Source organism: Hemitrygon akajei, chromosome 16, assembly GCF_048418815.1.
Source record: "Hemitrygon akajei chromosome 16, sHemAka1.3, whole genome shotgun sequence".
NCBI classification, from domain to species: Eukaryota; Metazoa; Chordata; class Chondrichthyes; order Myliobatiformes; family Dasyatidae; genus Hemitrygon; species Hemitrygon akajei.
Genome location: NC_133139.1, coordinates 59,994,742 through 60,022,363, shown reverse-complemented (window position 1 = coordinate 60,022,363; position 27,622 = coordinate 59,994,742). Strand labels below are relative to the sequence as shown.

The 27,622-nt window shown below is 42.8% G+C and overlaps 1 protein-coding gene across 1 annotated transcript; it reads left to right on the top strand.

Annotated features, from left to right (window-relative positions):
- Window positions 1-24,605, top strand: LOC140740094 (T-cell acute lymphocytic leukemia protein 1 homolog). Its single transcript, XM_073068973.1, has 4 exons — window positions 1-79; window positions 13,312-13,870; window positions 19,978-20,072; window positions 22,459-24,605. The coding sequence occupies exons 2-4, from the start codon at window positions 13,398-13,400 to the stop codon at window positions 23,007-23,009; spliced, it is 1,119 nt and encodes a 372-aa protein (XP_072925074.1). The 5' UTR covers window positions 1-79; window positions 13,312-13,397; the 3' UTR covers window positions 23,010-24,605.
- Window positions 24,606-27,622: the final 3,017 nt, after the last annotated feature.

Here is a 27,622-nt window from a genome sequence, read left to right as displayed (position 1 = left end):
AAAAAACTTTAAAAGCACAACGGCCACAAATGGAGGCTATAGAAAATGGCTCTGTCCAGATCTTCCCAGCACACGGCGGGTAAGCGCAGAATCACCTTCATACCCGGCAAATAGGGCAATTGATGGGGATCCAAGCACAGCGTAGCGGAGCGTCCTTTAGTTGCAGTCGGGGGCAATCGACCAGGAAGTAACCCACAAACCCGGCTTAAAATAAATGAAACTTTTTGGGGAAAAAAGGAAAATAGATCAGAGCGTGTATATATTTTTTCGCAGCAAGATAGGAATCAAGATGAACAAAATTGGTCATTACCAATACCTTTTACCTTTTATCTACGTATTCCAGTGTAATAAATTAGAGTAATATATCTTTGTTAGATAATTTGTTGACGTGTTTTTTTTTTGGTTGCAAATTACTGTTGGGAGCTTTGAACCGTTATTCGAATATAACTCAAGTATAGTTGCAATGTGGACAACGTGGTCACCGCTCCGGACACACAAACCTTTAATTAAGGGATTTATTTTCCAATCCGTTCAGTTTTCGTTTTGTTTATGGGAGCGTTTGTTTTACTAGGCAATTTATGTCGGTTACAGAACGTAACAAGCTGTTACTTTAAGGAAGATAAAAATGTACAAACACAAAGGTCTCGGCCCGAAATGTCGACTGTTTATTCCCCCCCCCCCCCACCCCCCCATAGATGCTGCCTGGCCTGCTGAGTTCCTCCAGCATTTTGTGTGTGCGTGTTGTTCTTCAACCCGTGCTTAAATCAGAAATCCGAAACTCTGAGGTTTAGGCGGTCCGGAGTCTTTATTGTTTGAAATGAAATCCCATTAGGATGCGTCTCAACCAAATTGGATCAATTTCTCGGGTTTAACAGCAATGGTAATTTAGAAAATCCGCCAGCTAAACGATTCTACGGTAGTTATAATAACATTTAAGAACGGAATTACAGAAATAAGTGTTAAGAGACAACATAACAGTCTTGCTTTCGGATTGATCATGTTTGCTTTGAGAACATTTTTTTAAACGGGCGAACATTCAAACGCTTAAAGTTTACAAAGTCTGGGAAACAGTATCGCCACGACTTCAATTATTTTTAAACGGTGGTGGTAATAGCATTTATAATATAGAGCCGAGTGCCTGGTGCTAAAGAGGAATTCAAAAGCATTTGAACGAAATGAAATGGAATTTTGCAAAAGGGACTTAAGACCGTATTTCATGTGTAGATAGTTTTCATGTGAACCAATGCGTTCTGGCTGGAAATTACAGATCTTGCGGCCTCTACCCCGGGTGCGTAAGTACCAGTTGCTATATAGATGCTGCCTGACCTGCTGAGTTCCTCCAGCATTTTGTATTATGTGTTACCAGTTACTGCACCTGTTTGGCGTGGGAAATACTAAGGCGCCGAGGGCATATTTTACAGCGCGACTTTTACCCAACAAATAATGAAGAACCATTTGACAGAGTGACTTGCAGAATGGAACAGCGGACTGAATACGGCCCTTGAAGTGGTTTAGAAAGAATGTTTTTCATTGTACTGTAGATACAATGTCGCTGTCTTTAAAATATATTATCTTAATTTGAAATTTATAATTTTATATATTATATAATTTTAACATTTATTATTTTAATTTGGTCCCAAACTGCCAGGAACTTCCTCGGATGTGACCATAAACTGTGTAGAGTAGTTGGTACATAATAGATATCTCGCCATAAGACAGCAGACAGCCTGATAGAGGAACTAGGAGGATCGAGCAGCGTTCGTGGAAGGAAAGGAATTGTCCAACTTTCGCGTCGAAACCCTGCATCTGCCCTTCAGCAAACTGTGTGTTGCTCCAGACTCCAGCATCTGCTGACTCGTATGTTTCCTCTCTAACCTTACAGACCACGTTCTACATAGGATACCGATTCCCCCGGTATCGGGAGGGGGTGAGGACCGCATTGTAAAGTCCCTTTATGAATTTGGCAGAAGATATAATCCAAAATTTCAGGAGCATCAGACACATTTGCAAAGCAGTCACAAGTTGAGTGCGCCCGTACTGAACAGGGCTCACACCATCGCAAAATAGATACAGAAACTGCTCATAAAGGACATTACTTCACGATTTGTTGAAACCTAAAATAAGATCTAGAGATGCTGGGAATACGAAATTTCACAAAACTCGGAAAATGCCTGAAACACTTTGTGAATTTAGAAGCCACTGATATTTCAGGGCTGAGATCCTTCATTACCAGAAAATCATCAATAGTTCACTAAGGAAGGGTCTTTGACGTTAACACTCTTTGTCTCTCCACAGATGCCGTCTGTCCTGCTAAATGTTTCTAGAACTTTGTGTTTTAATTTCAGTATTTACAATTTAAAAGTATGTGTGCTTCACGTCTAGCAATAACACTCAATTCCTACCATCAGGGAGGAGGTACGGGAGCATGAAGGCACACATTCAACATTTGAAGAACAGCTTCTTCCCCTTCACTATCAGATTTCTGCATGGTCTGTGAACACCACCTCACTCTTTTTCATTACTTATATACTTTTACATATGTCTCATTGTAACTTTTTTTCTGCAACACTGGGTCAAAGATACTGGCAGTTATCTTTATCTGTGCCGCATATGTCAGTGATAATAAACCTGATTCCGATTCTGGATTACTGATAGTGATGTGCAGAGCTGAGACATTGTTAGCTCATACAGTGTTTAATGGTCAAGGCAGACTCACCACAGTTCAGTTTCTGTCTCCACAGATGCTGCCCGACCTGCTGAGTACTTTTAGCATTTCCTCTCATTATTTCAGATTATATTATACAACCATAAAAAGTTAGTAGGCTATTCAGTCCCTTGAATCTATTCTACCATTCCACAGTTATCTAAATAGCTTTAAATATAGTGAGCTTGCCTCCAGTGTGGCAAAAGATTCCTCATTCATGTCATAGCAGATGGTTGGGTGCACAGTGTGAGGTGGTGCCACACTGTATGAGTGTAGTACTGCCTGGGGTACCATATATTGAACAAAGCCTTGTCTGTCCTTTCAGGTAGCAGTGAAAGGCCTTACAATTTCATCCACATGGGAGACAGCACTGGTTCCTTGAACAGGAATTTCAAGCTGGTATCTTTTTTCCTGGTTTGAAATATCCACTGCTAGCAGGCATGCATTTGAGGTCAGAGGGGTCAAGCTCAAGGGTAGGTTTATTTTACACAGAGAGCGGGTGGGTGCCTGGTATGTACAGACTTTTCAACCACAATGTTGTGCCCAGTTCAATTAGAAATTAAATGTCTAACTAGACTCATTCCCTGTGTTCATCTCCCCATTCCCCTCCATGGTATGTACATTCTTGTGTCTTTCCAAGAGCCTCTTCAACACCCCTAAAATATTTTCCCTCCGCCACCAGCTCTCGCAGTCACTACTCTCAGTGTAAAGAATTGCCCCACACATCTCCCTTTCACCTAAAATGCATGCCCTGTAGTATTAGACAATTCAACCCTGGAAGAATGCTATGCCATTCATAATTAAAAAATACATAATGTATGAATTTCTTTCAGGTTTTCCCTCAGCCTCCTCTGCTTCAGGAAAAAAAACAACCTAGGTTATTCCAAGTTCTCCTTATAGCACATGCCCTAAGTTCCTGGCAAGCATCTTCTGTACCCTTTCCACAGTCCCACATCCTTCCTGTAATGGAGTGACCAGAACTCAATGTAATACTCCAACTGCGGCCTAACTAGAGCTTCATAACACTGCAACATCACTTCCTCATTCTTAAATAAAGGCAAGCATGCCATCTGCATTCTTTACCACCCCATCAGCCTGTGCGGTCACTTTCAGGGAGCTATGGACCGGACCCCAAGAACCCCCTGTATACCAAGGACCGTATTCCTCTTACCGATTATGCCATCACTGAGCACATTTGCACGGAGCACTGTCATAAGAGCATCTATCATCAAGGACCCCTACCAACCAGGCCATGCTCTTTTCTCACTAATCCCACTGGGAGGAGGTCCCACTCCACCAGGTTCTGGAACAATTATTACCCTATGACAATCAGGTTCCTGAACTAGTGTGGATAATTTATTTTGCACATTGGATGTTTGTCAGTCTTGGTTTAGAAACATAGAAAACCTACAGCACAATTTAGGCCCTTCAGCCCACAATGCTGTGTCAAACATGTACTTACTTTACAAATTACCTAGGGTTACCCATAGCCCTCTATTTTTCTGAGCTCCATGTACCTATCCAGGAATCTCTTAAAAGACCTATCATATCTGCCTCCACCACCGTTGCCGGCAGCCCATTCCATGCACTCACCACTCTGCATAAAAAACTTACCCTGACATCTCCTCTGTACCTACTTCTGAGCACCTTAAAACTGTGCCCTCTCATGTTAGCCATTTCAGCTCTGGGAAAAGGCCTCTCATTATCTTATATACCTCTATCAGGTTACCTGTCATTCTCTGCCACCCCAAGGAGAAAAGGCTGAGTTCACTCAACCTATTCTCATAAGGCATGCTCCCCAATCCAGGCAAAATCCTTGTAAATCTCCTCTGCACCCTTTCTATAGTTTCCACATCCTTCCTGTAGTGAGGTGACTAGAACTGAGCACAGTACTCCAAGTGGGGTCTGACCAGGGCCCTATATAGCTGCAACATTATCTCTCAGCCCTTAAACTCAATCCCATGCTTGGTGAAGGCTAATACACCGTATGCTTTCTTAACCACACTGTCAACCTGAACAGCAGTTTTGAGTATCCTATGGACTCAGATCCCAAGATCCCTCTGATCCTCCACATTGCCAAGAGCCTTACCATTAATACTTTATTCTGCCATCATATTTGACCTACCAAATTCAACCACCTCGCAGTTATCTGGGTTGAACTCTATCTGCCACTTCTCAGCCCAGTTTTGCATCCTATCGATGTCCCACTGTAACCTCTGACAGCCCTCCACTCCATCCACAACACCCCTAACCATTGTGTCATTAACAAATTTACTAGCCCATCCCCCTACTTCCTCATCCAGGTCACTTATAAAAATCATGAAGAGAAAGGGTCCAAGAACAGATTCCTGAGGCGCACCATTGGTCACTGACCAGTGCATGCAGAATATGGCCTGCCTACAACTACTGTGGGTAAGCCAGTTCTGGATCCACAATGCAAGGTCCCCTTCCTTACTTTCTCAATAAGCCTTGCATGGGGTACCTTATCAAGTGCCTTGCTGAAAACCATATACACTACATCTACTGCTCTACCTTCATCAATGAGTTTAGTCACATCCTCATATATGTATAGCTTTTACATAAAATTTGATTGCATTTCTTTATTTTCCTATAAATTGCTGAAGGAAAATTAATCTGAAGGTGGTATATGATGACATATACTGCACATACTTTGATAATAAATATATTTTTACTTTGACTTTGGTTGTACAGTGATTTTGGTGGCTCAATGCACCAAAAATTGTTGTGTAAAGATAAGACTGTGTGCTTGCTTTACCTAAAATGAAATCACAAATAACATGTGAGGTTAGCTTGAATAAAGGAAGACATAGGTTAATCCTTCACTTAGGGAAAAACATTCAAAGTGAATGAGATAAGCTTTCAACAGGGAAAGGCAGGGAGATTGAGACTGCCCTTTAGCATTACACATTTTGACACTGGAAAAGGTACCAACTATCAACTTTCTTTGCCATTCTGGTGTTCATATCATCGTTGCTATTCATGGATCTTGTTGTAAACAAATCAGCAACCATATTTTCTGCACTACAATTAAGAAGTCTATGCTCCAGGGACCTGTACAGGGATTTAAATTTGTCAGCATTGAGAGAGGCACATATGCACACCTGTTAATAACAACTGTTTGAGATGATCATTCAGAGGGTATAGGGTGACCTGTTCCCCCTCCACACCACTCACACACTATCAATAGGTTTTGAAGTAATTTTTAGTGCAAGTTTTCATGAAAAGCTTGTTCTTTCTTTTCCTTCCATAGTACAGATTTCAATTTTATTTTCACTGATGTAGATGAGTTGAAGTTTGTTTTGTTGCAACAGTACAGTAAAAAGTCATTAAATTAATATAAATTACAAAATAAATAAATAATGCAAAAAAAGGAATAGTGAGGTAGTTTTCATGGGTTCAAGGACCTTTCATAAATCTGATGAATGGAAGTGAAGAAGTAGCTTTTGAATCATTGTGTAGATTTTCAGGCTCCTGTACCTTTTCTCTGATGGTAGTAATGAGAAGGGGACATATCCTGGATGTTGAGGGTCCTTAGTGGTGGATTCTACTTTCCTGAGGCACCTCCTCTTGAAGATGTGCTTGACAGTGGGGAGGGTTGTGCCTGTGATGGAGCTGGCTGAGTCTACAACCTTTTCAACATTATATTCTGCATTTTGTGATAGTTTTATGACTGTAGTGGAACTATATAAGTGGATGGCATGCAAATCAGGATCTCTTCACTGTATCTCAGTACAAGTGACATGAATAAACTGATACCCAGAATGATGTAACATTAGAGAATGCAACGACGAAGGAAATGGAGGGCTATGGTCTAGGTGTGGATTGATGGGACTTAGCAGAATGACTGTTCAGCCTGAACTAGATGGGAAGAAGGGCCTGTTTCTGTACCGTACAACTCTATGACCCTATGGGTCATGGACACGGCTGTCACACCAAGAACTGGATAGTTGAGTGAGTAACTGCTGTTTGGTAGCTGGTCTAAGTGTGCCTGAACTTTTTGTTTACCGCTAGATACAGTGGTGCATGGGGGTTAAGGATGTACAAAATGCACTAATCCACAAAACAAAACTGATTTCCTCCCCCCACCCCACGCCATCCCTTGAAATTTTCCTTGCTGCTGATGGTAACTCTGATCTCACTAGCTGGTACTGTTAAATATGCAGAATAAAGCTTAAGATCTTGGGATCTTGTGCTACCTATCGCCTCCCAGCTTCTCACTTCAACCCCCCATCCTCCACCAACCCACCTTCTCCCTCACCTGATCTCGCCTCTCTCTAGCCAGCCTGTACACCTCCCCTTCTCCCCAAATTTTTAATCTTGCTTCAGCCCCTTTCCTTTCAAGTTCCGATTAAGGTCCTTAGCCCGAAACGTCAACTGTTTATTTCCCTATATAGATGCTGCCTGAGCTGTTGAGATCCTCCAGCATTTTGTATGTGTTGAACTATGCATACTTAGCAGGTCAGGCAGCATCCAGGGAGTAAGAACATTTCAGTTCCAAGCCTTAATTTCCTGATGAAAGTTCAACAAGCCAGAATGTCAACTCCACAGATGCTACCTGACCTGTTGAGTGTTTCTAGCAGTTTCTGGTTTGGTTTTGAACTGGGAAACCAGTTGACATGAAGAATGAAATCTCATACCTTCTAGTTACCTGGTGATAGCGTTCTAAATTTACAATTCAACAACTGTGTTTTCAGTACATGCACTCAGTGGTTACTTTATTTAGATACCTCCTGTTCCTAATAAAGTGGCTACTGAGTGTACGTTTGTGATCTTCTGCTGTTGTAGCCCATCCACTTCAAGGTTTGATGTGTTGTGTTTTCAGCGATGCTCTTCTGCACACCACTGTTGTAAGGCCTGGTTATTTGTGCTTTATTGTTGCCTGCCTTGAACCAGTCTGGCCTTCTCCAATTTCTCTAATTAACAAGGTGTTTTCACCCACAGAACTTTTTTTTTTAATTTTCACGACATTCTCTGTAAACTCTAGGGATGCTGTGCATGAAAATTCCAGATCAGCAATTCCTGATATACTCAAACCTCCCCGTCTGGCACCAACAATTCTTTCATGATCAAAGTCACTTCTTCCCCAATTTGATGTTTTTTTTTCTGAACCACAACTAAACCATGTGTACATGATTTTATGCATTGAGTTGCTGATTAGATATTTACATTAATGAGCAGGTGCATATGTGTACTTAATAACTTGGCCACTGAGTGTATGTAAGCTAACCAATCCTCCTTCATGTAGCCAAGATTTCCTAAAGTGCAGTATTACTATCTGATGTGCACTTTGAATAGAATTATCTTGTCATCAGTGTTAAGATATCAGCCCCAATATCAGATTGAAGCATTTACTGTGGAACAGTGGTTTCACAGAGTTGTGGTGAAAAGCCACCAAGTTGCCAACCACACTGTCATCTGAAAGACAATCAGTAGCACCAGCACACACATCAGCTTCTTGCAATCAGCTTATACTTTAAAGGAAAAACTTCGCAAATTTGTAGGCGCTATCCAGGCTCAAGCACGAACCTCCATTTTAAGATTTTAAATGATACCTTCAATCACAGGAAACAAAGAAAGCTCATTAAATGCTTTGTGGAAGCTGAAAATCTGGCCCATTGTGCTAAACAGTCACAATGTACTGCTCATACATGTCCTGATGAAGGATCTCAGCCTGAAATGTTGACTGTTTATTCCTCTCCATCGATGCTGCCTGACCTGCTAGGTTCCTCCAGCATTTTGTATGTGTTACTCACTTCCAAGACGTCACTCTCATGAAATTATGATTTTGGATTCTCAGATTCCTCTATACACCACACTGTATTAAATGCACCTGCCATTTTCAGCCCATTTTTTCAGCTGGGGCAGATTCCTTTGCAAGTTTTGATATCCTTCCTGACTGTTCACTAGACCCCAAACTTTGGTGCTATCTGCAAACCTGTTGATCCAGTTCACCACGAAATCATCCAGATTGCTGATATAGTTGACAAACAACAATGGACCCAGTACCAAACCCAGCAGCACACCGCCAGTCACAGGCCACCAGTCCATCTACTACCACTCTCTGGCTTCTCCTGTGAGACCCATATGGACAACTAGACAGACAAAACAGATGTTGGAAAATAAAACATGCAACTCGGTACTCAGTAGGAACTCAGTAGGTCTAACAGTATCTATGGAGGGAAAAGAACAGTCAACATTTCAGGTCAAGGCCCTTCATCAAAACTGGGAAAAAAGGGCAGGAGACAGAATAAAAGGGTGACTGAACTGGCAAGTGATAGGTAAATCCTGGTGAGAGGTGAAAGTTAGGAAGATCCTAAAGGTGCTGGACTAGAGAGCATCAACTATTGTTCAAAACTATTTTGTATAAGGACAGAAGGTATTAAATGCTCAACACACCAGTCAGCCATTAAGAGGAGATCCAGTTAAGTTTTCAGGTTTATAACTTACCATCAGAACTGGGAAGTGCTAACATACATACAGTGATCACTTTATTAGGTACTTGTGTTTGTGATTTTCTGCTGCTCCTGCCCACATCAAGGTTCTATGTATTGTGTGTTCAGAGATGTTCTACTGCACACCTCTGTTGTAAAATGTGGTTATTTGAGTTATTGTCAGCTTGAACCAGCCTAGCCATTCTCCTCTGACCTCTCTCATTATCAAGGCATTTTCATCCAAAGAACTGCTGCTCACTGAAGTTTTTTGTTGTTGTTTTCACACCACCCACTTCAAACCCTAGAGATTTTTGTGCATGAACATCCCAGGAGATCAGCAGTTTCTGAGATACTCAAACCACCCTGTCTGGCACCAACAATCATTCTAAGGTCAAAGTCACTTAGACCACATTTCTTCCATTTCTCCGCCATTCTAATGTTTGGTCTGAATTAACAATTAAACCTCTAGACCATATCTGCATGCTTTTATGCATTGTGTTACTGCCACGTGATTGGTTGATTAGATATTTGCATTAATGAGCAGGTGTACAGGTGTATCTAATAAAGTGGCCACTGAGTGTATGTTAAGATGCAGTGAAATGGGGGCAGGATGGAGTGGGTGAGAGGATGAGTCAGGATAATAGTGAGTCAGGCGAGAAGCACAAGTTTGGACACTTGACAGAGATTTAAATATGGGAAGCAGGAACATTCAACTTCCAGAGAAAACTGTGGAAATGTTCTCTGGAAATTGTAATCATCTGAAACTGATGACTGCAGTGTTCAGTTCAAAAGGTTGTAAAACACATTAAAGTTATTGTCAAGAGTTTGGTGATGTTCTGCAGCCACAATAGGTGCTGAATAAATATTCCGAAGATAAATATTAAATGTTTTATCTGAAATGAAATCAGGAAACATTTTTGGAATTGGAATTGCTTTATCATTGTCATGTGTACTGAGATTATTTTGGATTATTTCCATGCAGATCATTTCAAAACAAGATCATTGTGGTAGTACAAATGGTAACATAATAACACAGTGCAGAAAGTAGGGTAACACATACAAAATGCTTGAAGAACTCAGCACATCAGGCAACATCTATGGAGGGGAATAAACAGCTGACATTTTAGCCCAAGACCTTTCATCAGAATCACACTTAATGTCACTGGCATATGTTGTAAGATCTGTTAACTTTGCGACAGTGGTACATGATAAACATAGGGAAAAACAATTACAGTAATTTAAATTAAGATAAGTAGAGCAAAAGCAGAATTTTTTAAAAAAGTAATGAGGTAATGTCCAAGGGTTCAATGTCCATTTAGAAATCAGATGGCAGAGGGGGAGAAGCTGTTCCCAAATCACTGAGTGTGTGCCTTCAGGCTCCTGTGCCTCTTTCCTGATGGTAACAATGACAAGAGGGCATGTACTGGGAGGTGGATCCTTGATGATGGAATCTGCTTTTCTGAGGCACCAATCCTTGAAGATGTCTCAAGACTGGACCCTAAGATGAAGCTGTCTAATTCAATACTCTCGGTAGCTTACTTTGATCCTGGAAAGGAAGGGGGAAGAAGCCAGAATAAGAAGGTAGGAGGAGGGGAAGGAGTACAAGCCAGAAGGTGATAAATAAAGCCAGGTGAGTGGAAAAGTGGGTGTGTGAGCGGAAAGGGAATGAAGTGAGAGGCTGGAAGGTGATATGCAGAAGAGGTAAAGGGCTGAAGAAGATGGAATCTGATAGAAGAGGAGAAAGGATAGGAGCAGGGGCATTAGAAGGAACTGATAGGCAGTTGAGGAAAAGAGATGGGTTAAGAGGGGAGCCAGAATGGGGAATAGATAAAGAGAGAAGGGGGAGGGGAGAAATTACCAGAAGTTAGAGAATTCAAAGTGCACGCTGTCAGGTTAGTGGCTACCATACAGAATATGAGGTGTTGCTCCACCAGCCTGAGAATGGCACCATTGTTGCAATAGAGGAGTTGTTGGAATTGGAATGAGAAGTCAAATTAAAATAATTCGCCACCCGGAAGTCCCGCTTTTTGTGGCAGATGGAGTGAATCTGCTCATTGAAGTGGTCCCTCAATTACACTGGACCACAAAGATTTTTTTTCCTGAAATTTCCCTATCACAAACCGTGCTTTTGAGTTCACCTATATTTGTTATTTCAATTCATAATTCAAGTCAGATATAATAACTGGTGCCAAGATTTAGGGAGACATTTTTATTGGTTTACAATTCAAACAGGTCATCAATGTCAGGCAATTCATAGAACTTCTATTGGGACCATAGAAAGTCGCATGTTGTTGGAACTTTTGTTGGCAACTACAGGGCACCAAACTTCATGCAGCTGGTTGACAACATGCTTCAAGCATACAAAACCATGAAGTGCAACATGTCACTAAAGATTAATTTTTTGCTTTGCCATTTAGACTTCTTCTTGACGATCTTGGCACTGTCAGTGTCGAGCACGATGAAAGGTTTCACCATGACATTGTAGTCATGGAGAACCGATATCAGGACAACTGGAATCCATCAATGCCATCTGATTATTGTTGGACACTTAAGTCAGAAACCTTAGACACTGAGTATAAATGAAAATCATCAACAAAACATTTTTAACTTTGTTGAATTGCTGTAAAGCTGTTATGCATTTAAATGCATTATATTCAATAAAAGTTATTTTTTTGTTTCTCCAAATTCCTATGTGATACAAATAGTCTGAAATTATATTTATGTTTGGCTTTAAACAGTCAATAGTCAATAAACAAAAATAATTTCTGAGGAAGCAACACCTTAAAAAAATTGTTGTCCAGTGTGGTGCAGAATATAGAATATAGAATTAGAGAGAAAGTGCAGTGCAGACAGACACCATGGAGTACACTATTATTAAAGTTTAAGGTCACGTTTATTGTCATAAGCACAAGTTACATGTGTGCTCAGGTTCAATGAAAAACTTACTTGCAGCAGCATCACAGGCACATAGCATCGGATGAGCAGCATTACACAATTTTTATAAGAAAACATAATTCAAACAAAGAAAACATTTCAAAGTGATCAAAGTGGTTATAGTGTTGCTAAACTGTAGTGATTAGGGTTGTGTTGGTTGGTTCAAAACCACTGAATCCTGCTCAATATTAGCTGTGAGAAGATGGTGGAGATCTTTTATAATTGATGCTGCCTCCTGTAGATACTACTAATGGTGGGGAGGGATGTGCCCATGACGTATTTAACTGAGTCCACTACACTGAAACTGATTATGTTCCTGTACTTTCGAATTGGCATACGAGACATGATATAACCAGCCAGGATAATTTCACACAATGAATAAACAAAGATGGTGTTTCTTACCCCCTCAAACTTATACGAGGTTTGGAAATCAAAGTGTCCAGCATTTTGTAGGTTAATCAAAGTATGTAGTGTTGAGGATGGAAATGGAGTTGAACCACACTCAGTGACTCCTTTGTTGGGTACAGGAGTAGAAACCAGTGTGGTTTTCACTGCTGTAACCCATCCACTTCAAGGTTTGACATGTGCTTTCAGAGATGGTTTCCTGCACACCACTGTGGTAATGCACGGATGCTGTCACCTTCCTGTCAGCTTGAGCCATTCTGGCCATTCTCCACTGACCTCTCTCATTCACAAGGCATTTTTGCTCACAGAGTTGCTGCTCACTGGATTTTTTTTTTTCATTTTTCACACCATTTTCTGTAAACTCTAGGGACTGTTGTGTGAAAATCCCAGGAGATCAGCATTTTCTGAGATACTCAAACCACCCCGTGTGGCACCACCAATCATTCCACAGTCAAAGTCACTTAGATCACATTTCATCCTCATTCTGATATATGGTCTGAACAACTGAACCTCTTTGCCATGTCTATGTATTGACATGGTTTTATGTATTGCTCTTAATCCTGCAGCCACTTGATTGGCTGAATAGATATTTGCATTAACAGGTATGTATACAGGTGTACATAATAAAGTAGCCACTGTGTGTATGTCAACCCTGATTTACTTAATAGAACAGGTTAGAAGGGCTGAATAGCCAACTCTTGTTGCATTAATTTGCCAGACTGCAGATCTTATCACTGCAATGAAATGAACATAGTTTTGAGCTCTAAGCAATTATATTACCACATTATCATTTATGTGCCTCTTTCTTTGCTGCAGGTAAGCTACAGTGGATTTTCAGAGCATTAGTCTGCCCATGTAGTACACTTCAGACTGATGAAAGGTACCCAGGCTGACGGCGGAAGATGATGGAGAAGGCCGAGAATCAGTCTCCTCCCACCACTGGAGATTCTCACAGCCCTATGAAGGTCGAGCCAGGGCAAATTATTGACTCCCCCACTAACGAGGGAGACAACGTGGATGTCACAACCCCACCTTTGGGATCTACCATTGGGGATGTCACTCAATCAAACAAACAGGACGCACCAGAACCGGTTTCCATGGAAACCCCTCTGAGCTCTTCAGAAGGCCTCCCGTTGGAGGTGCCAGTGATCAGCTTGGGACACAGCAAGATCCACACTGTTAACGACGGCCACCAGATCAATGGAGGGGTTAGGACCATACAGACCACCGAGCTGACTGCCCTGTGCCCCATCCTACCTCTCATCTCAGGCTCGGACAGCAGGATGGTGCATCTTTCACACCACTCCATGTCACCACTCCCAATGCAGAGTCCACTCATTGGCTCACAGTATTGTGCACATCCCTTGATCAACAGGTCTGTCACTGTGTGTGTGTGTGTGTGTGTGTGTGTGTGTGTGTGTGTGTGTGTGTGTGTGTGTGTGTGTGTGTGTGTGTGTGTGTGTGTGTGTGTGTGTGTGTGTGTGTGTGTGTGTGTGTGTGTGTGTGTGAGTGCATGCTTGCTCGTGCGTCTTGGATTTTCTTTAGCCCTGCTCAGCTTACTGAACAGAAAATGGGTTGAGAGGGACTTGGGAGTCCTTGTGCAAGATTCCCTAAAGGTTAACTTGCTGGTTGGGCTGTTGGTAAGGAAGATAAATTCAATGTTGGCATTCATTTCAAGAAGATTATAATTTCAAAGCAAGGATGTAATGCTGTGGCTTTATAAAAAACAAGAGAGACAACAAGAAAGAAAGAGAGAGAGAGAGAGAACAAGAGAGAAAACACAAGTAAATGAATGTAGCAGCGGTGAGGTGAGGTTTCCCCTCCATAGATACTGGCTTTGCTCAGCATTTTCTACTCACACTCAGAACACCAAGTCTGCAGTCTCCTCTGAACCCTCTCCAATATCAACACATCCTTTCTTAAATAAGGGGCCCAACACTGCTCTCAATACTCCAAGTGAGACTAACTGGGTTTTATCACAAACAAGAAAAAATCTGCAGATGCTGGAAATCTGAGCAACACACACAAAATACTGGAAGAGCTCAGCAGGCCAGGCAGCATCTAGGAAAAGAGTGCCGAAACGTCGACTGTACTCTTACTCTAGATGCTGCCTGGCCTGCCGAGTTCCTCCTGTGTGTGTAACAGGGCTTTATAGTTGGCTTGTTAAGCTATGATAAAACTCAGTGCAGCAATCACAAGCACAGGGTGTCATGGTATCGGTTAAATTTTTAACTCTTAGCACCAGGTCACATGTCTCTTGACTCCAATTTCATGAGAGATGACTTGATAGAGATGTAGAAGATGGTAAACGGTATAAAACGACTGAATAGCCAGAGACTTTTACCCAGGATGGAAATGGCTAATATGATGGGGAGTGATTTTAAGGTATTTGGAGGAGAGTATAGGGGTTGTGTTAGAGGGTGTGATTTTAACACATAGTGACGGGAACGTGGAATATGTCATTTGCATCAACAGCCTACACAATCCAAGGCGGTCACAGGGCAGCCTCAAATGTCGCTATGCTTCCACTGCCAACATAGAATAACCACAACTTATTAACTTGTACGTGTTTAGAATGTGGGATAAAACAGGAGCACCAGAGGAAACACATGCAATCATCGGGAGAATGTACAAACTCCTACAGAGAGTGGCAGGAATTGAACCATGATCTTACAGCTGGTGCTTGTAAAACATTACGCTAACCACTACATACAGTGCCATATCATCTGTAGGTGGAGATGGGAGCTGTCGTGAGGTGTCACACAGACCAAGGACATAGTGGGCATTAGAATCTCACTGTCCTGCATCACTACTCACCCTTTTTCAAAGTTCCCAGAAGCATTGATTTCCTCCAGTGACCATGAAGTTCTGGGCTGTTGTTTTCTGTAGTGTCATGCTTGGTGAAGTTTTGTCTATTTTAGACTTTAGGGGAACTTTATCTAAACTGCGTTGATTGGTGGCCTTAACCGAAAAATCACTAATGACAAGAAGAAGGCCATTCAGTCTATTATGTCTGTGACAGCCAAAAGAAACACCCAGCCTCTCCCACCTTACAGCACTGGGTCACCCTGCAGCTCACGGCTTGTCAAGCACGCAACCATGTAGTTCTGATTTCTGATTTGTTTTTTTTGCCCCCTGGCCTTCAACCTGTCTCTAGGTAATAGCATTATTCCTGCACCTCCCCTCTAATCTTCTTTCAAATACTTTTGCAGGTGGCACCGTAGCATAGTGGTTAACATAATAATTTACAGTGCAGGCGTTTGGGGTTCATTTCCCACCCCGCTGTCTATAAAGAGTTTGTTCCTGCTCCCCACCACCATGTGGGCTTCTTCCATGTACTCCAGTTTCCTTCCACATTCCAAGGACCTGTGGGTTGCAATTTATAAGTCGTAGCCATGCTTTGTTGGTGCTGGAAGCACGGTGACACGGTTTGGAAAGGTACAGGGATGGGAGGGATATGGGTCTGTGTGCAGGTATGATCTCTGTGGAAATGGGCAGAAGACCAGGCCAGTACTGACTGGATAGGTTGAAGGGCCTGATTCTGTACTGTAGTGGTCTATGACTCTTGACACTAACCCAAAGACACAAGCCTAAGTTGTCCAATGGGAGGGAAGGTATTAATGTGGTCATGTGGTCTTAAGGTCAGTAAATGGACGAGCTGCCAGAGGAAGTGGTTGAAGCATATCAAAGTAACAGTTTGAAGTAAATTGATTATGAAAGTAAGTGTATGTCACCATATACTGCTCTGAGATTCATTTTCTTGCAGGCATTCACAGTAGAACAAAGAAATACAATAACATCAATGAAAAACTAGACACGAAAGCTGCCAAGCAACCAATGTCCCAAAGATGACTAACTGCGCAAATATAAAGATAATGAGTAAATAAAATATACTGAGAACATGAGATGTAGAGTCCTGGAAAGTGAATCCTTAGGTTGTGGAATCAGTTCAAGATTGAGAGTGTTCTCATTGGTTCAGGAGCCTGATGGTTGAAGGGTGTTAACCTGGTGCTGTGGCACCTAGAGCTCCAGAACCCCCTTCCTGATGGCAAGATGAGAGCATGGCCTGGATGGTGGTGGGGGGGGGGTGTCCTTTATAAGCTATTTGGACAAGGAAAGGTTTAGAGCAGGGGTTCCCAATCGAGGGTCCATGGACCCCTTGCTTAATGGTATTGGTCCATGGCATAAAAAAGGTTGGGAACCCCTGAAGTTTAGAGGAATATGGGCCAAATGTGGGCAAATAACATCAGATGGGAAACTTGGTTGGCATGGACCAGTTGGGCCGAAGAGCCTGTTTTCATGCAGGAAGGCTCTATCAGGCTGCTCTCAAAAAGGCTGATTACAATGGTAAGGGAGAAATGGAGACTGTGGGCAGCCTGCGAATGACACCACACTTTCCAGCACCAGCAGAGCAGGCCCATCACGTTCAACAGAACAGAAACAAAACAGGCCCACCCATGTACACATCCACTCACCCTCCCTGTCCTCCAATCCCTGGACAGGCCACCTCCGGGCCTCCAGCTTCCATTGGACCTTCAGATTCCCCGGGAGACTTGCAGGCACGCAGACTCAGGGCTTTGACCACTGGGCTTCAACTTCAGGGGGAGATGGCAGAGAAAGGACAATGGAGGAACACAAAGATAGGAAGACTGTAAAAACCGAAGGGCAGACTGAGAAAAGGGAGCTAGAAAGAAAAAGAAAAATGAAAAAGAGAATGGACTGAGAAAGGAATAAAACTGAAATGGCATAGGAAAAACACAATTTAAAACTTATTTGTATCACTGCTTAACCCCGGTTTAACCTCAAAAGGAACATGCCACATCTTTTCCCATCAGAATACTGGATATCATTTTAATTTGAAATGTGTGTGGGATTAGGAAGACTGAGAAGATTTTATTTGTAATGGTATTAATTGTTTCAAATATGTGCTGTGTTATGGACTGTTTTATTAACTGCAGGGGTTCAAACAAATGTAATCTGATGTCATAGAAACATAGAAAATAGGTGCAGGAAAATAGATGGAGGAAATCACTGTCAATCCAGTCCTGTGGAATTTTGGCATTGTGCTTTCACTGACAGCCTGCGTGGACTAAGGACACTGTGACAGACATCACAGCCAACTCTGGGGATTGCCCCACACAGCCTCTAAAGGAATCAACTTAGGGCAGGGCCTTGTTTATGGATGTCTGCATGTTCGAGGTAGCTTATCGAACTGGTACCTCATTCAATTGAGGGAGTAATGACAAATATCCATTTGAGTGCAGCAGAAGAGGAAAGGGTGATGGCCTTTTAATGTGTCAAGTCACTTGGAAAAGGAATGGGCCAGCTGAGGAGGTGGTGAGGCTTTCAAAAAGGAATTAGATAAACCTTCACAAATATGGAGATCAAGGGTTATAGCTTCAAGATAGCAGAGCACATCCTATCAGAAAGACCAACACTCACAAAATGCCTGGAGGAACTCAGCAGATCAGGCAGCATCTATGGAGAGGAATAAACAGTGAAGGTTTTGGCTGAGATGAAGGAATGTTATAGGTGAAGAGAGTGGACCACTGGAGCCCACCTATCACTTCCCAGCTTTTCACTTCATCCTCTCCCTCCTCCACCCAACCACCTTCCCTTCACCTGGTCTCACCTTTCAACTGCCAGTTTGTACTTCTCCTCCTCCCCCCCCCCACCTCTTTGGAAGTGATAGAAGGAGCTCTGGGGGATGAATGGCCTCTCCTGCGTACAGCAGCTTTACACATCATTCCCAGTGAGGATCATGTCTAGAAACCCCAGGTAATGTTTTCAGCCCCCACACCTACTGGACAACAGGAATTGAAGATCCTGTAACAACACACACAAAATGTTGGAGGAACTCAACAGGTTAGGCGCCATCTGTGGAGGGGAAAAAAAGTTAATGTTTCAAGCTGAAACCCTTCATCAGGACTGGAAAGGAAGGGGGCAGGAGTCAGAATAATTTGGGGGGAGGAGAGGGAATACAAACGGGAAGAGGACAGGAGGAGGAGTATAGGAAACTGATACAGGACTTTGTGATATGGTGCAACTCAAACTACCTGCGTCTCAATATCACCAAGACCAAGGAGATGGTGGTGGACTTTAGGAGATCTAGGCCTCATATGGAGCCAGTGATTATTAATGGAGAATGTGTGGAGCAGGTTAAGACCTACAAGTATCTGGGAGTACAGTTAGACGAGAAGCTAGACTGGACTGCCAACACAGATGCCTTGTGCAGGAAGGCACAGAGTCGACTGTACTTCCTTAGAAGGTTGGCGTCATTCAATGTCTGTAGTGAGATGCTGAAGATGTTCTATAGGTCAGTTGTGGAGAGCGCCCTCTTCTTTGTGGTGGCGTGTTGGGGAGGAAGCATTAAGAAGAGGGACGCCTCACGTCTTAATAAGCTGGTAAGGAAGGCGGGCTCTGTCGTGGGCAAAGTACTGGAGAGTTTAACATCGGTAGCTGAGCGAAGGGCGCTGAGTAGGCTACGGTCAATCATGGAAAACTCTGAACATCCTCTACATAGCACCATCCAGAGACAGAGAAGCAGTTTCAACGACAGGTTACTATCGATGCAATGCTCCTCAGACAGGATGAAGAGGTCAATACTCCCCAATGCCATTAGGCTTTACAATTCTACCGCCAGGACTTAAGAACTTTTTAAAAGCTATTATTAATGCTTTTTGAGATAGTGATTTAGATGCATATCATATTTTTTACTGAGTTAAGTATTGTATGTAATTAGTTTTGCTACAACAAGTGTATGGGACATTGGAAAAAAGTTGAATTTCCCCATGGGGATGAATAAAGTATCTATCTATCTATCTATCTATCTATCTGAGAGTAGCGAAGATTACAGAGAGGGAGCAGTAAGAGAGGGTCTCCCTGAACTCCCATCAAAGGGACGATTTGAACTTCTTTTGGACAGACAGATCTATGTTTATGATCGCTGATCTACTGTGGTCTCTTTGAAGAAGCTGTTCCTAAAATGTTGAGTGGATGTCTTCAGGCTCCAGTTCCTCTTCCCTACTGGTAGTAATGAGAAAGAAGGCACCTTGTAGGTGTTGCAGATTCATGCTTACTGATGGATGACACCTTTTTGAGGCATTGCCTTTTGAAGATGTCCTCGATGATGGGAAAGGATGTACCCAAGACAGACCTGGCTGTGTCTACAGCCCTCTGCAGCTTTTTCCCAATCCTGTGTATTAAGACAGTGATGCAACCAGTTAGAATGCTCTGTAAGGTACAACAGTAGAAATTTGCTATTCTTTGGTGACATACCAAATCTCCTTAAATCAAGTTAAATACTCTTCATATGACTACTATTGTTTGACTCTTTGGTGGCTTAGTAACAACAGGGGTAACTAACTGTTGGTACAGCCAGTGTTGCCTTTGCTCCAGAGATGAATAAAGGGAGGTTATTAGTTTGTAGGTCCATTGTTTTGTGATCAGCAACACTGATAACTTGTTCTGCTCCTATTCTAGTGCCTATATTGGAACTACAAGCACGTTCAGTATATTTCCAAGCAGCAGAGTCAAAAGGAGATCATCAAGCCATTACGAAATGGAGATGCATGAAGGTTGGTGGATCCCATCTTGGGTATTGGCCCTACATCCATGACATGCACATTTGGAATCAACACCTCTCCTGCAGAGCTCTTCCTTCTTTCATGATCTTACTAATGGGAATAAAAGGAGGAAATTGCTGGAAATACTAAGCAGGTTGGGCAGAATTGATAGACAGGTCAATAGGCTTTCATCAGAAGAGTTTAGAATTGAATAAATTACATGATGCAAACACAGGAAGGGGAGGACAAATGGAAAGATTGGTGTACAGTAGAGACATAATAGGGGCAGTAGGAGAGTCTAGGACCAGATGGCACAGCTTCAGAATTGAAGGATGTCCCTTTAGAAAAGAGGTGAGGAGAAGTTTCTTTAGCAAGAGGGTGGTGGATATGTGGAACTTATTGCCACAAACAGCGGTGGAGCCCAAGACCTAGGGTAAAACAGTGGATGTTGTCTATATGGACTTCAGTAAGGTCTTTGACAAGGTTCCACATGAAAGGTTAGTTAGGAAGGTTCAATTGTTAGGTATTAATATTGAAGTAGTAAAATGGATTCAACAGTGGCTGGATGGGAGATGCCAGAGAGTAGTGGTGGATAACTGTTTGTCAGGTTGGAGGGCGGTGACTAGTGGTGTGCCTCAGGGATCTGTACTGGGTCCAATGTTGTTTTTCATATACATTAATGTTCTGGATGATAGGGTGGTAAATTGGATTAGTAAGTATGCAGATGATACTAAGATAGGTGGGGTTGTGGATAATGAAGTAAGTTTTCAAAGCTTGCAGAGAGATTTAGGCCAGTTAGAAGAGTGGGCTGAAAGATGGCAGATGGAGTTTAATGCTGATAAGTGTGAGGTGCTACATTTTGGTAAGAATAATCCAAATAGGACATACATCATAAATGGTAGGGCATTGAAGAATGCAGTAGAACAGAGTAATCTAGGAATAATGGTGCATAGTTCCCTGAAGGTAGAATCTCATGTGGATAGGGTGGTGAAGAAAGCTTTTGGTATGCTGGCCTTTATAAATCAGAGCATTGAGTATAGGAGTTGGGATGTAATGTTAAAATTGTACAAGGCATTAGTGAGGCCAAATTTGGAGTATTGAGTACAGTTCTGGTCACTGAATTATAGGAAAGATATCAACAAAATAGAGAGAGTACAGAGAAGATTTACTAGAATGTTACCTGGGTTTCAGCACCTAAGTTACAGAGAAAGGTTGAATAAATTAGGCTTTTATTCTTTGGAGCATAAAAGGTTGAGGGGGGACTTGATAGAGGTATTTAAAATTATGAGGGGGATAGATAGAGTTGACATGGATAGGCTTTTTCCATTGAGAGTAGAGGAGATTCAAACAAGAGGACATGAGTTGAGAGTTAAGGGGCAAAAGTTTAGAGAGTGGTAGTTGTGTGGAACGAGCTTCCAGTAGAAGTGGTAGAGGCAGGTTCGAAATCGTCATTTAGAAAAAAATTGGGTAGGTATATGGACATGAAAGGAATGGAGGGTTATGGGCTGAGTGCAGGTTGGTGGGACTAGGTGAGAGTAAGCATTCGGCACGGACTAGAAGGGCCGAGATGACCTGTTTCCGTGCTGTAATTGTTATATGGTTATATTTAAAGCAGAAGTTGATAGGATCTTGATTAGTCAGGGCGTCAAACATTATGGAGAGAAGGTAGGAGAATGGGGTTGAGAGGGAAAATAAACCAGCTATGATCAAATGGCAGAACAGAGACGATGGGCCAAATGGTCTAACTCTACTCCTATGTCTTATGGTTTTATGAATAAACAATAAGGGGCTTAGTAAGAGGGGGGATGTTCTGCAACTTGATTTATCTTCATTGTAGGGGGCACCATTTTCCCCTGGGCAGCCATGGCCAAAGCCAGTGTGGTGGAAAGGAACGAGGTCATTGGTGCTGTGATAGCGCTCTGCTAACCACTACACTACACTGCCACCTCTATCATTATTTTTAGAAAACTCTCTAGGGTCGGGGAAAACAGTCCCAGCCTTCCCAGTCTCTTCTTCTACGCCAAATCCTCCAGTCCTGGTAACATCCTTGTCAATCTTTTTTTTTGCACCTTCTTTAGTTTAATCTGTAAGATCAGGGATTGATCCAAGCCAGGATGCCACCAGTACAATCCTCGCTGATTTGATTTGATGCAAACAATGCATTTCACAATATGTTTTGATGTGCATGTATCATATAAAGCTAATTGTAATCTTAAAGATGAATCTTACATCTTAATCCTTCCTGTGGGCACCCGAACTGCACACAAAACAAACTCCAAATATGTCCTTAGTGACACCTTGTGCAACTATAGACCATGGATCTCCATGTGGGCCTTACTGTGTACGGTTTGGTATCTGGCAGGGTTGTGACAAGGACTTTGTCTGCCTTTATTTTCAGGTCCTCCTCAGAAGGTTGTCCGGAGAATGTTCACCAACAGCCGGGAGCGGTGGAGACAGCAAAACGTGAATGGGGCCTTCTCGGATCTTCGCAAACTCATCCCCACTCATCCTCCAGACAAGAAGCTCAGTAAGAATGAGATCTTGCGCCTGGCCATGAAATACATCAACTTCCTGGTGAAGCTTCTCAGTGACCAGACTAGACAGCAGCAGCCAGATGACAAGGGCTGGCCTGCAGCCAAGAGGAATGGGATGTGTGGTCCCTTGGCTGGGGGAGTCGCAGTGGTGGACGCTGCATCTCAGAACACAGGGGCAGCCTCACCTTCCGATGCCCTTGCTGCCCCACAGAAACAGATGGGCCTGGCGGATATGGCAGCAATGGCGGTACGAAGACAACTGTCGTCCATCACCAGCGCAACGTCACCATCGACTGGTTGCTATGGCAACTGCAGGAGTCCTAATACTGAAGAAGAGGATGACCAGGAGTGTTTGATAAAAACAGAGGCAGAGGCAGGCAAGGTGAAACTAGTCTCAGCCGTGGCTCAGAGATGATAACGGGTCGGCCTGATCAGGGCAGAGGAAGAGGCATTTCCATTAAACTTCCAAGCCAAGCTGGTGGCCTGTTCCTATTTGCACTGGGGTCAAAGATCACTCCGAATCACATCATTGACATCAAGAGGACAAATTCAAGGATGGATTTAATTAACTCCTAGAGCAGTTACCTTGTTGATGTACCTAGAGCCAATTCAGAGCCCGATGACTCTGTACTGATTGCCCTATCCATTACTCAGATGTGTGATGTTTCAAAGTGACCAATGATGAATAAGCTGTACATTTTGACAATTGCAAGTCTGCTTATTGAGGGTGACCTGAAGGACAAGTTGCCTGAAATCCCAGCACCTGTTGTACACCATCAACAATCAATATAAGTGTGACAAATGACAGTTATTCAAGGAGATGTGATTAAAGATTTGTCAGGGAACAACTTATGGATTCACTTTGGAATGATCTGCTCCCCTTCTCCGCTCTCTTGTTACCACTTTGTTGATGGTCACTGGGGGGGGGGGGGCAGGGAGAGAGAATTATGTGTGCTGAGGAAGTTCTCCTTTGATGGGCCATGTGAGTAGCAAGAATTAACTGGCTGATTAACTGAGAGAGCCATCACTATCTCGGCTGGTGCTGGTGGATATACCCACATTTGTACATCCCAATAAGAATTTTCTTTCAAACAACAGCAAGACCAGGACTTATTTTTGCTTCCCTAATTTAAGGATAATGAACCCTTCCAGAAAAGAAGGACTGCAGCTCGTAGAACCAAGGAAGCTGGTTAATCTCTGGGATTGTAGGAAATGACTTCACCCAGCTAAAAGCAGGTCTCAGTCACATGTGCAGGAACTTAATGAATTGGTCTTGGCAGTGGAGGAGTTTCATTCACTCACACTTCAAAATGGGCCTGAACTTTTCCTCTTTTCTACAATGATAAAAGGTGTTTGTTGTAGCAAACAATCTGCTGGAGGAACTCAGCAGGTCAATCAGCATCTGTTGGGGGGGGGTGGAGGAGGGGGGCACAATTGTCAATGTTTTGGGTTGAAACTGTCCCAATGTGGGGCTTAGACCTAAAATTTTGAAAGTTCCTTCCCTGTGCCCCACATATAGTGTTTGACCTACTGATTTCCTCTAGCAGATTGTGCCTTTTTCCAGATTCCAGTACCTACGGTCTCTTGTGCCTCCATATTACAAAATATTTTATAATATCAACTGGGCCATTTCCACTAAAAGTGTCACAAGAGATTCTGCAGTTGTTGGAAATCATAAACAACACACACAAAATGCTGGAAGAACTCTATCAGGTCAGGCAGCAACTATGGAGGGGGGTAAACAGCTGACATTTTGGGGATACCATTCATCAGTCTGGCATTTTGTGTGTGTTGCTCCAAGAGTACATGTTGAAAGGCAGGCATTATGCGTATGTTGCCCAACAGCAGTAGTTAGGGATGGACACATATTGATGTGGGGGTGTGAGGAAAGCAGAAAGATGGTGGAATAAAAGCATTGAGTAAGAACTTAGGACGCAATGAATATCTTGGAATGTGTACACATTGTATGGAGTTCCTAAGATGCAAATCATTATAAAAATCAAAAGTTGGAGCACTTGTCTGAAATTTTGTCTTTGAATTAAGAAAAATTCCTCAAAGTAAGAACTGAAAAAGGCAAGCCTTTTATATTCAAAGATTCAAGCATCAGAATCATGGACTTCTGTACTAACACCACATTGGTAAACACATTGGCATGGCCAATGCAAATTTCGGAGTCTTTTTCCATTCCTCATTCTGGCTCACCCCTTATCCCTTTTCTTCTCCATATTTACCCATCACCCCACTCGGGTGCCCCTCCTCCTTATCTTTCTCCAGTGGCTTACCCTCCTCTCCTATCTAATTCCTTCTTCTTCAGTTCTTTACCCTTCTCACCTATGACTTCCTAGCTTCCCACTTGCAACAAATACCAATAAATCCAACTAACCCTGGTTATAGAACATAGAACATAGAATAGTACAGCACAGTACAGGCCTTTTGGCCCATAATGTTGTGCTGACCCTTAAACCCTGCATCCCATATATCCCCCCACCTTAAATTCCTCCATATACATGTCTAGTAGTCTCTTAAATTTCACTAGTGTATCTGCCTCCACCTCACACACAGGCAGTGTATTCCACACACCAACCACTCTCTGAGTGAAAAACCTTCCTCTAATATTCCCCTTGAACTTCCCTCCCCTTACCTTAAAGCCATGTCCTCTTGCATTGAGCAGTGGTGCCCTGGGGAAGAAGTGCCGGCTGTTCACTCTATCTGTTCCTCTTAATATCTTGTATACCTCTATTATCATATCTCCTTCTCTCCAAAGAGTAAAGCCCTTGCTCCCTTAATCTCTGATCATAATCCATACTCTTTAAACCAGGCAGCATGCTGGTAAATCTACTCTGTACCCTTCTCAATGCTTCCACATCCTTCCTATAGTGAGGCGACCAGAACTGGACAAAGTGTTCCAAGTGTGGCCTAACCAGAGTTGTATAGAGCTGCATCATTACATCGCGACTCTTAAACTCTATCCCTCGACTTATGAAAGCTAACACCCCATAAGCTTTCTTAACTACCCTATCTACCTGTGAGGCAACTTTCAGGGATCTGTGGACATGTACGCCAGATCCCTCTGCTCCTCCACACTACCAAGTATCCTGTCAATTACTTTGTACTTTGCCTTGGAGTTTGAACCTTCCAAAGTGCACCACTTCACACTTCTCTGGGTTGAACTCCATCTGCCACTTCTCAGCCCATTCCTGCATCCTATCGATATCTCTCTGCAATCTTTGACAATCCTCTACACTATCCACAACGCCACCAACCTTTGTGTCGTCTGAAAACTTGCCAACCACCCTTCTAACCCCACATCCAGGACGTTAATAAAAATCACAAAAAGTGGGTGTCCCAGAACCGATCCTTGTGGGACACCACTAGTCACAACCCTCCAACCGAATGTACTCCCTCCACCACAACCCTCTGCTTTCTGCAGGCAAGCCAATTCTGAATCCACCTGGCCAAACTTCCCTGGATCCCATGCCTTCTGACTTTCTGAATAAGCCTACCATGTGGAACCTTATCAAATGCCTTACTAAAATTCATGTAGATCACATCCACTACACTACCGTCATCTATATGCCTGGTCACCTCTTCAAAGAACTCTTATCAGGCTTGTTAGACATGATCTGCCCTTCACAAAGCCATGCTGACTGTTCCTGATCAGACCATGATTCTCTAAATGCCCATAGATCCTATCTTTAAGAAACTTTTCCAACAGTTTTTCCACCACAGATGTAAGGCTCACTGTCTATAATTACCTGGTCTATACCTACGACCTTCTTTGAACAAGGGGACAACATTCGCCTCCTTCCAATCCTCTGATACCATTCCTATGCTGCCTTCTTCCACCTGACTAGATTTTCCACCTCACTTGTCACCCATGGTTCCTTCACCCTACCATTCTTTATCTTCCTCACCAGGACAAATTTATCCCTAACGTCCTGCAAGAGATCCCTAAACATCGACCACATGTCCATAGTACATTTCCCTGCAAAACCATTATCCCAATTCACACCCACAAGTTCTAGCCTTATAGCCTCATAATTTGCCCTTCCCCAATTAAAATTTTCCTGTCCTCTCTGATTCTATCCTTTTCCATGATAATGTTAAAGGCCGGGGAGCGGTGGTCACTGTCCCCCAGATGCTCACCCACTGAGAGATCTGTGACCTGACGCAGACGGGGTCAGGTGTGAATAACCTCTTCCAGGATCTACTACTCTCCTGGGTGTCATGGGGTTACTTTGCTGGGCACAGGTTGAATGGCAGTTCAGATTAGAGATTTCTCTACCTACTTTTATCATGAGATTGTAATGATAATACATGACAAATCTGAAAGTGGTATGAATCAGAGAATAGCTGAGCCATTTATAGATGACTAGAGTGTGTTTCCAGTGATGATCTCAGTGATCATCTCCACCTCTCTCTCGGCTACAACTACATTGGATTAGTATTGGTATTGTTCTTTTATTGTCATATGCACCGAGATACAGTGAAAAACTTGTCTTCAATACTGTTCATACAGATTGATTCATTACAATAGTGAGATGGGGTAGAACAGGGTAAAGCAATAACAGAGTACAGAATAAAGTGTAACGGCTACAGAGACAGTGAAGAGCTGGTAAACAATAAGATACACGATCATAATGAGATAGATTGTGAGATTGAGAATCCATTTTATTGTACCAGGGAACTGTTCAATAGTCCATTTATGCAGTCTTTCAATCTAATTCAAAACATTCAATCCATAGCACCCACCTCCACGCCCAGCTGGTTACAGCTCTTTATGGATACAAACTTCCAGTGGCTCAAGAGATGCTGGTGGACACCACATCTTAAGCTACCCAAATGAAAATATGATGCGTGGCTCCTCCAACCAGAGTGTGGCCTCATTGTGGCAGTAGAGGAGGCCGTGGCAGTTGTGTCAGAGTCGAGTTGAAATAGGGAGCTGAAGTGAAATCATGTGTTTTGTGGTGGACAGAGCGAAGGTACTCAGTAAAGCAGTCCCCAAATCTGCTTTAGGTCTCACTGATT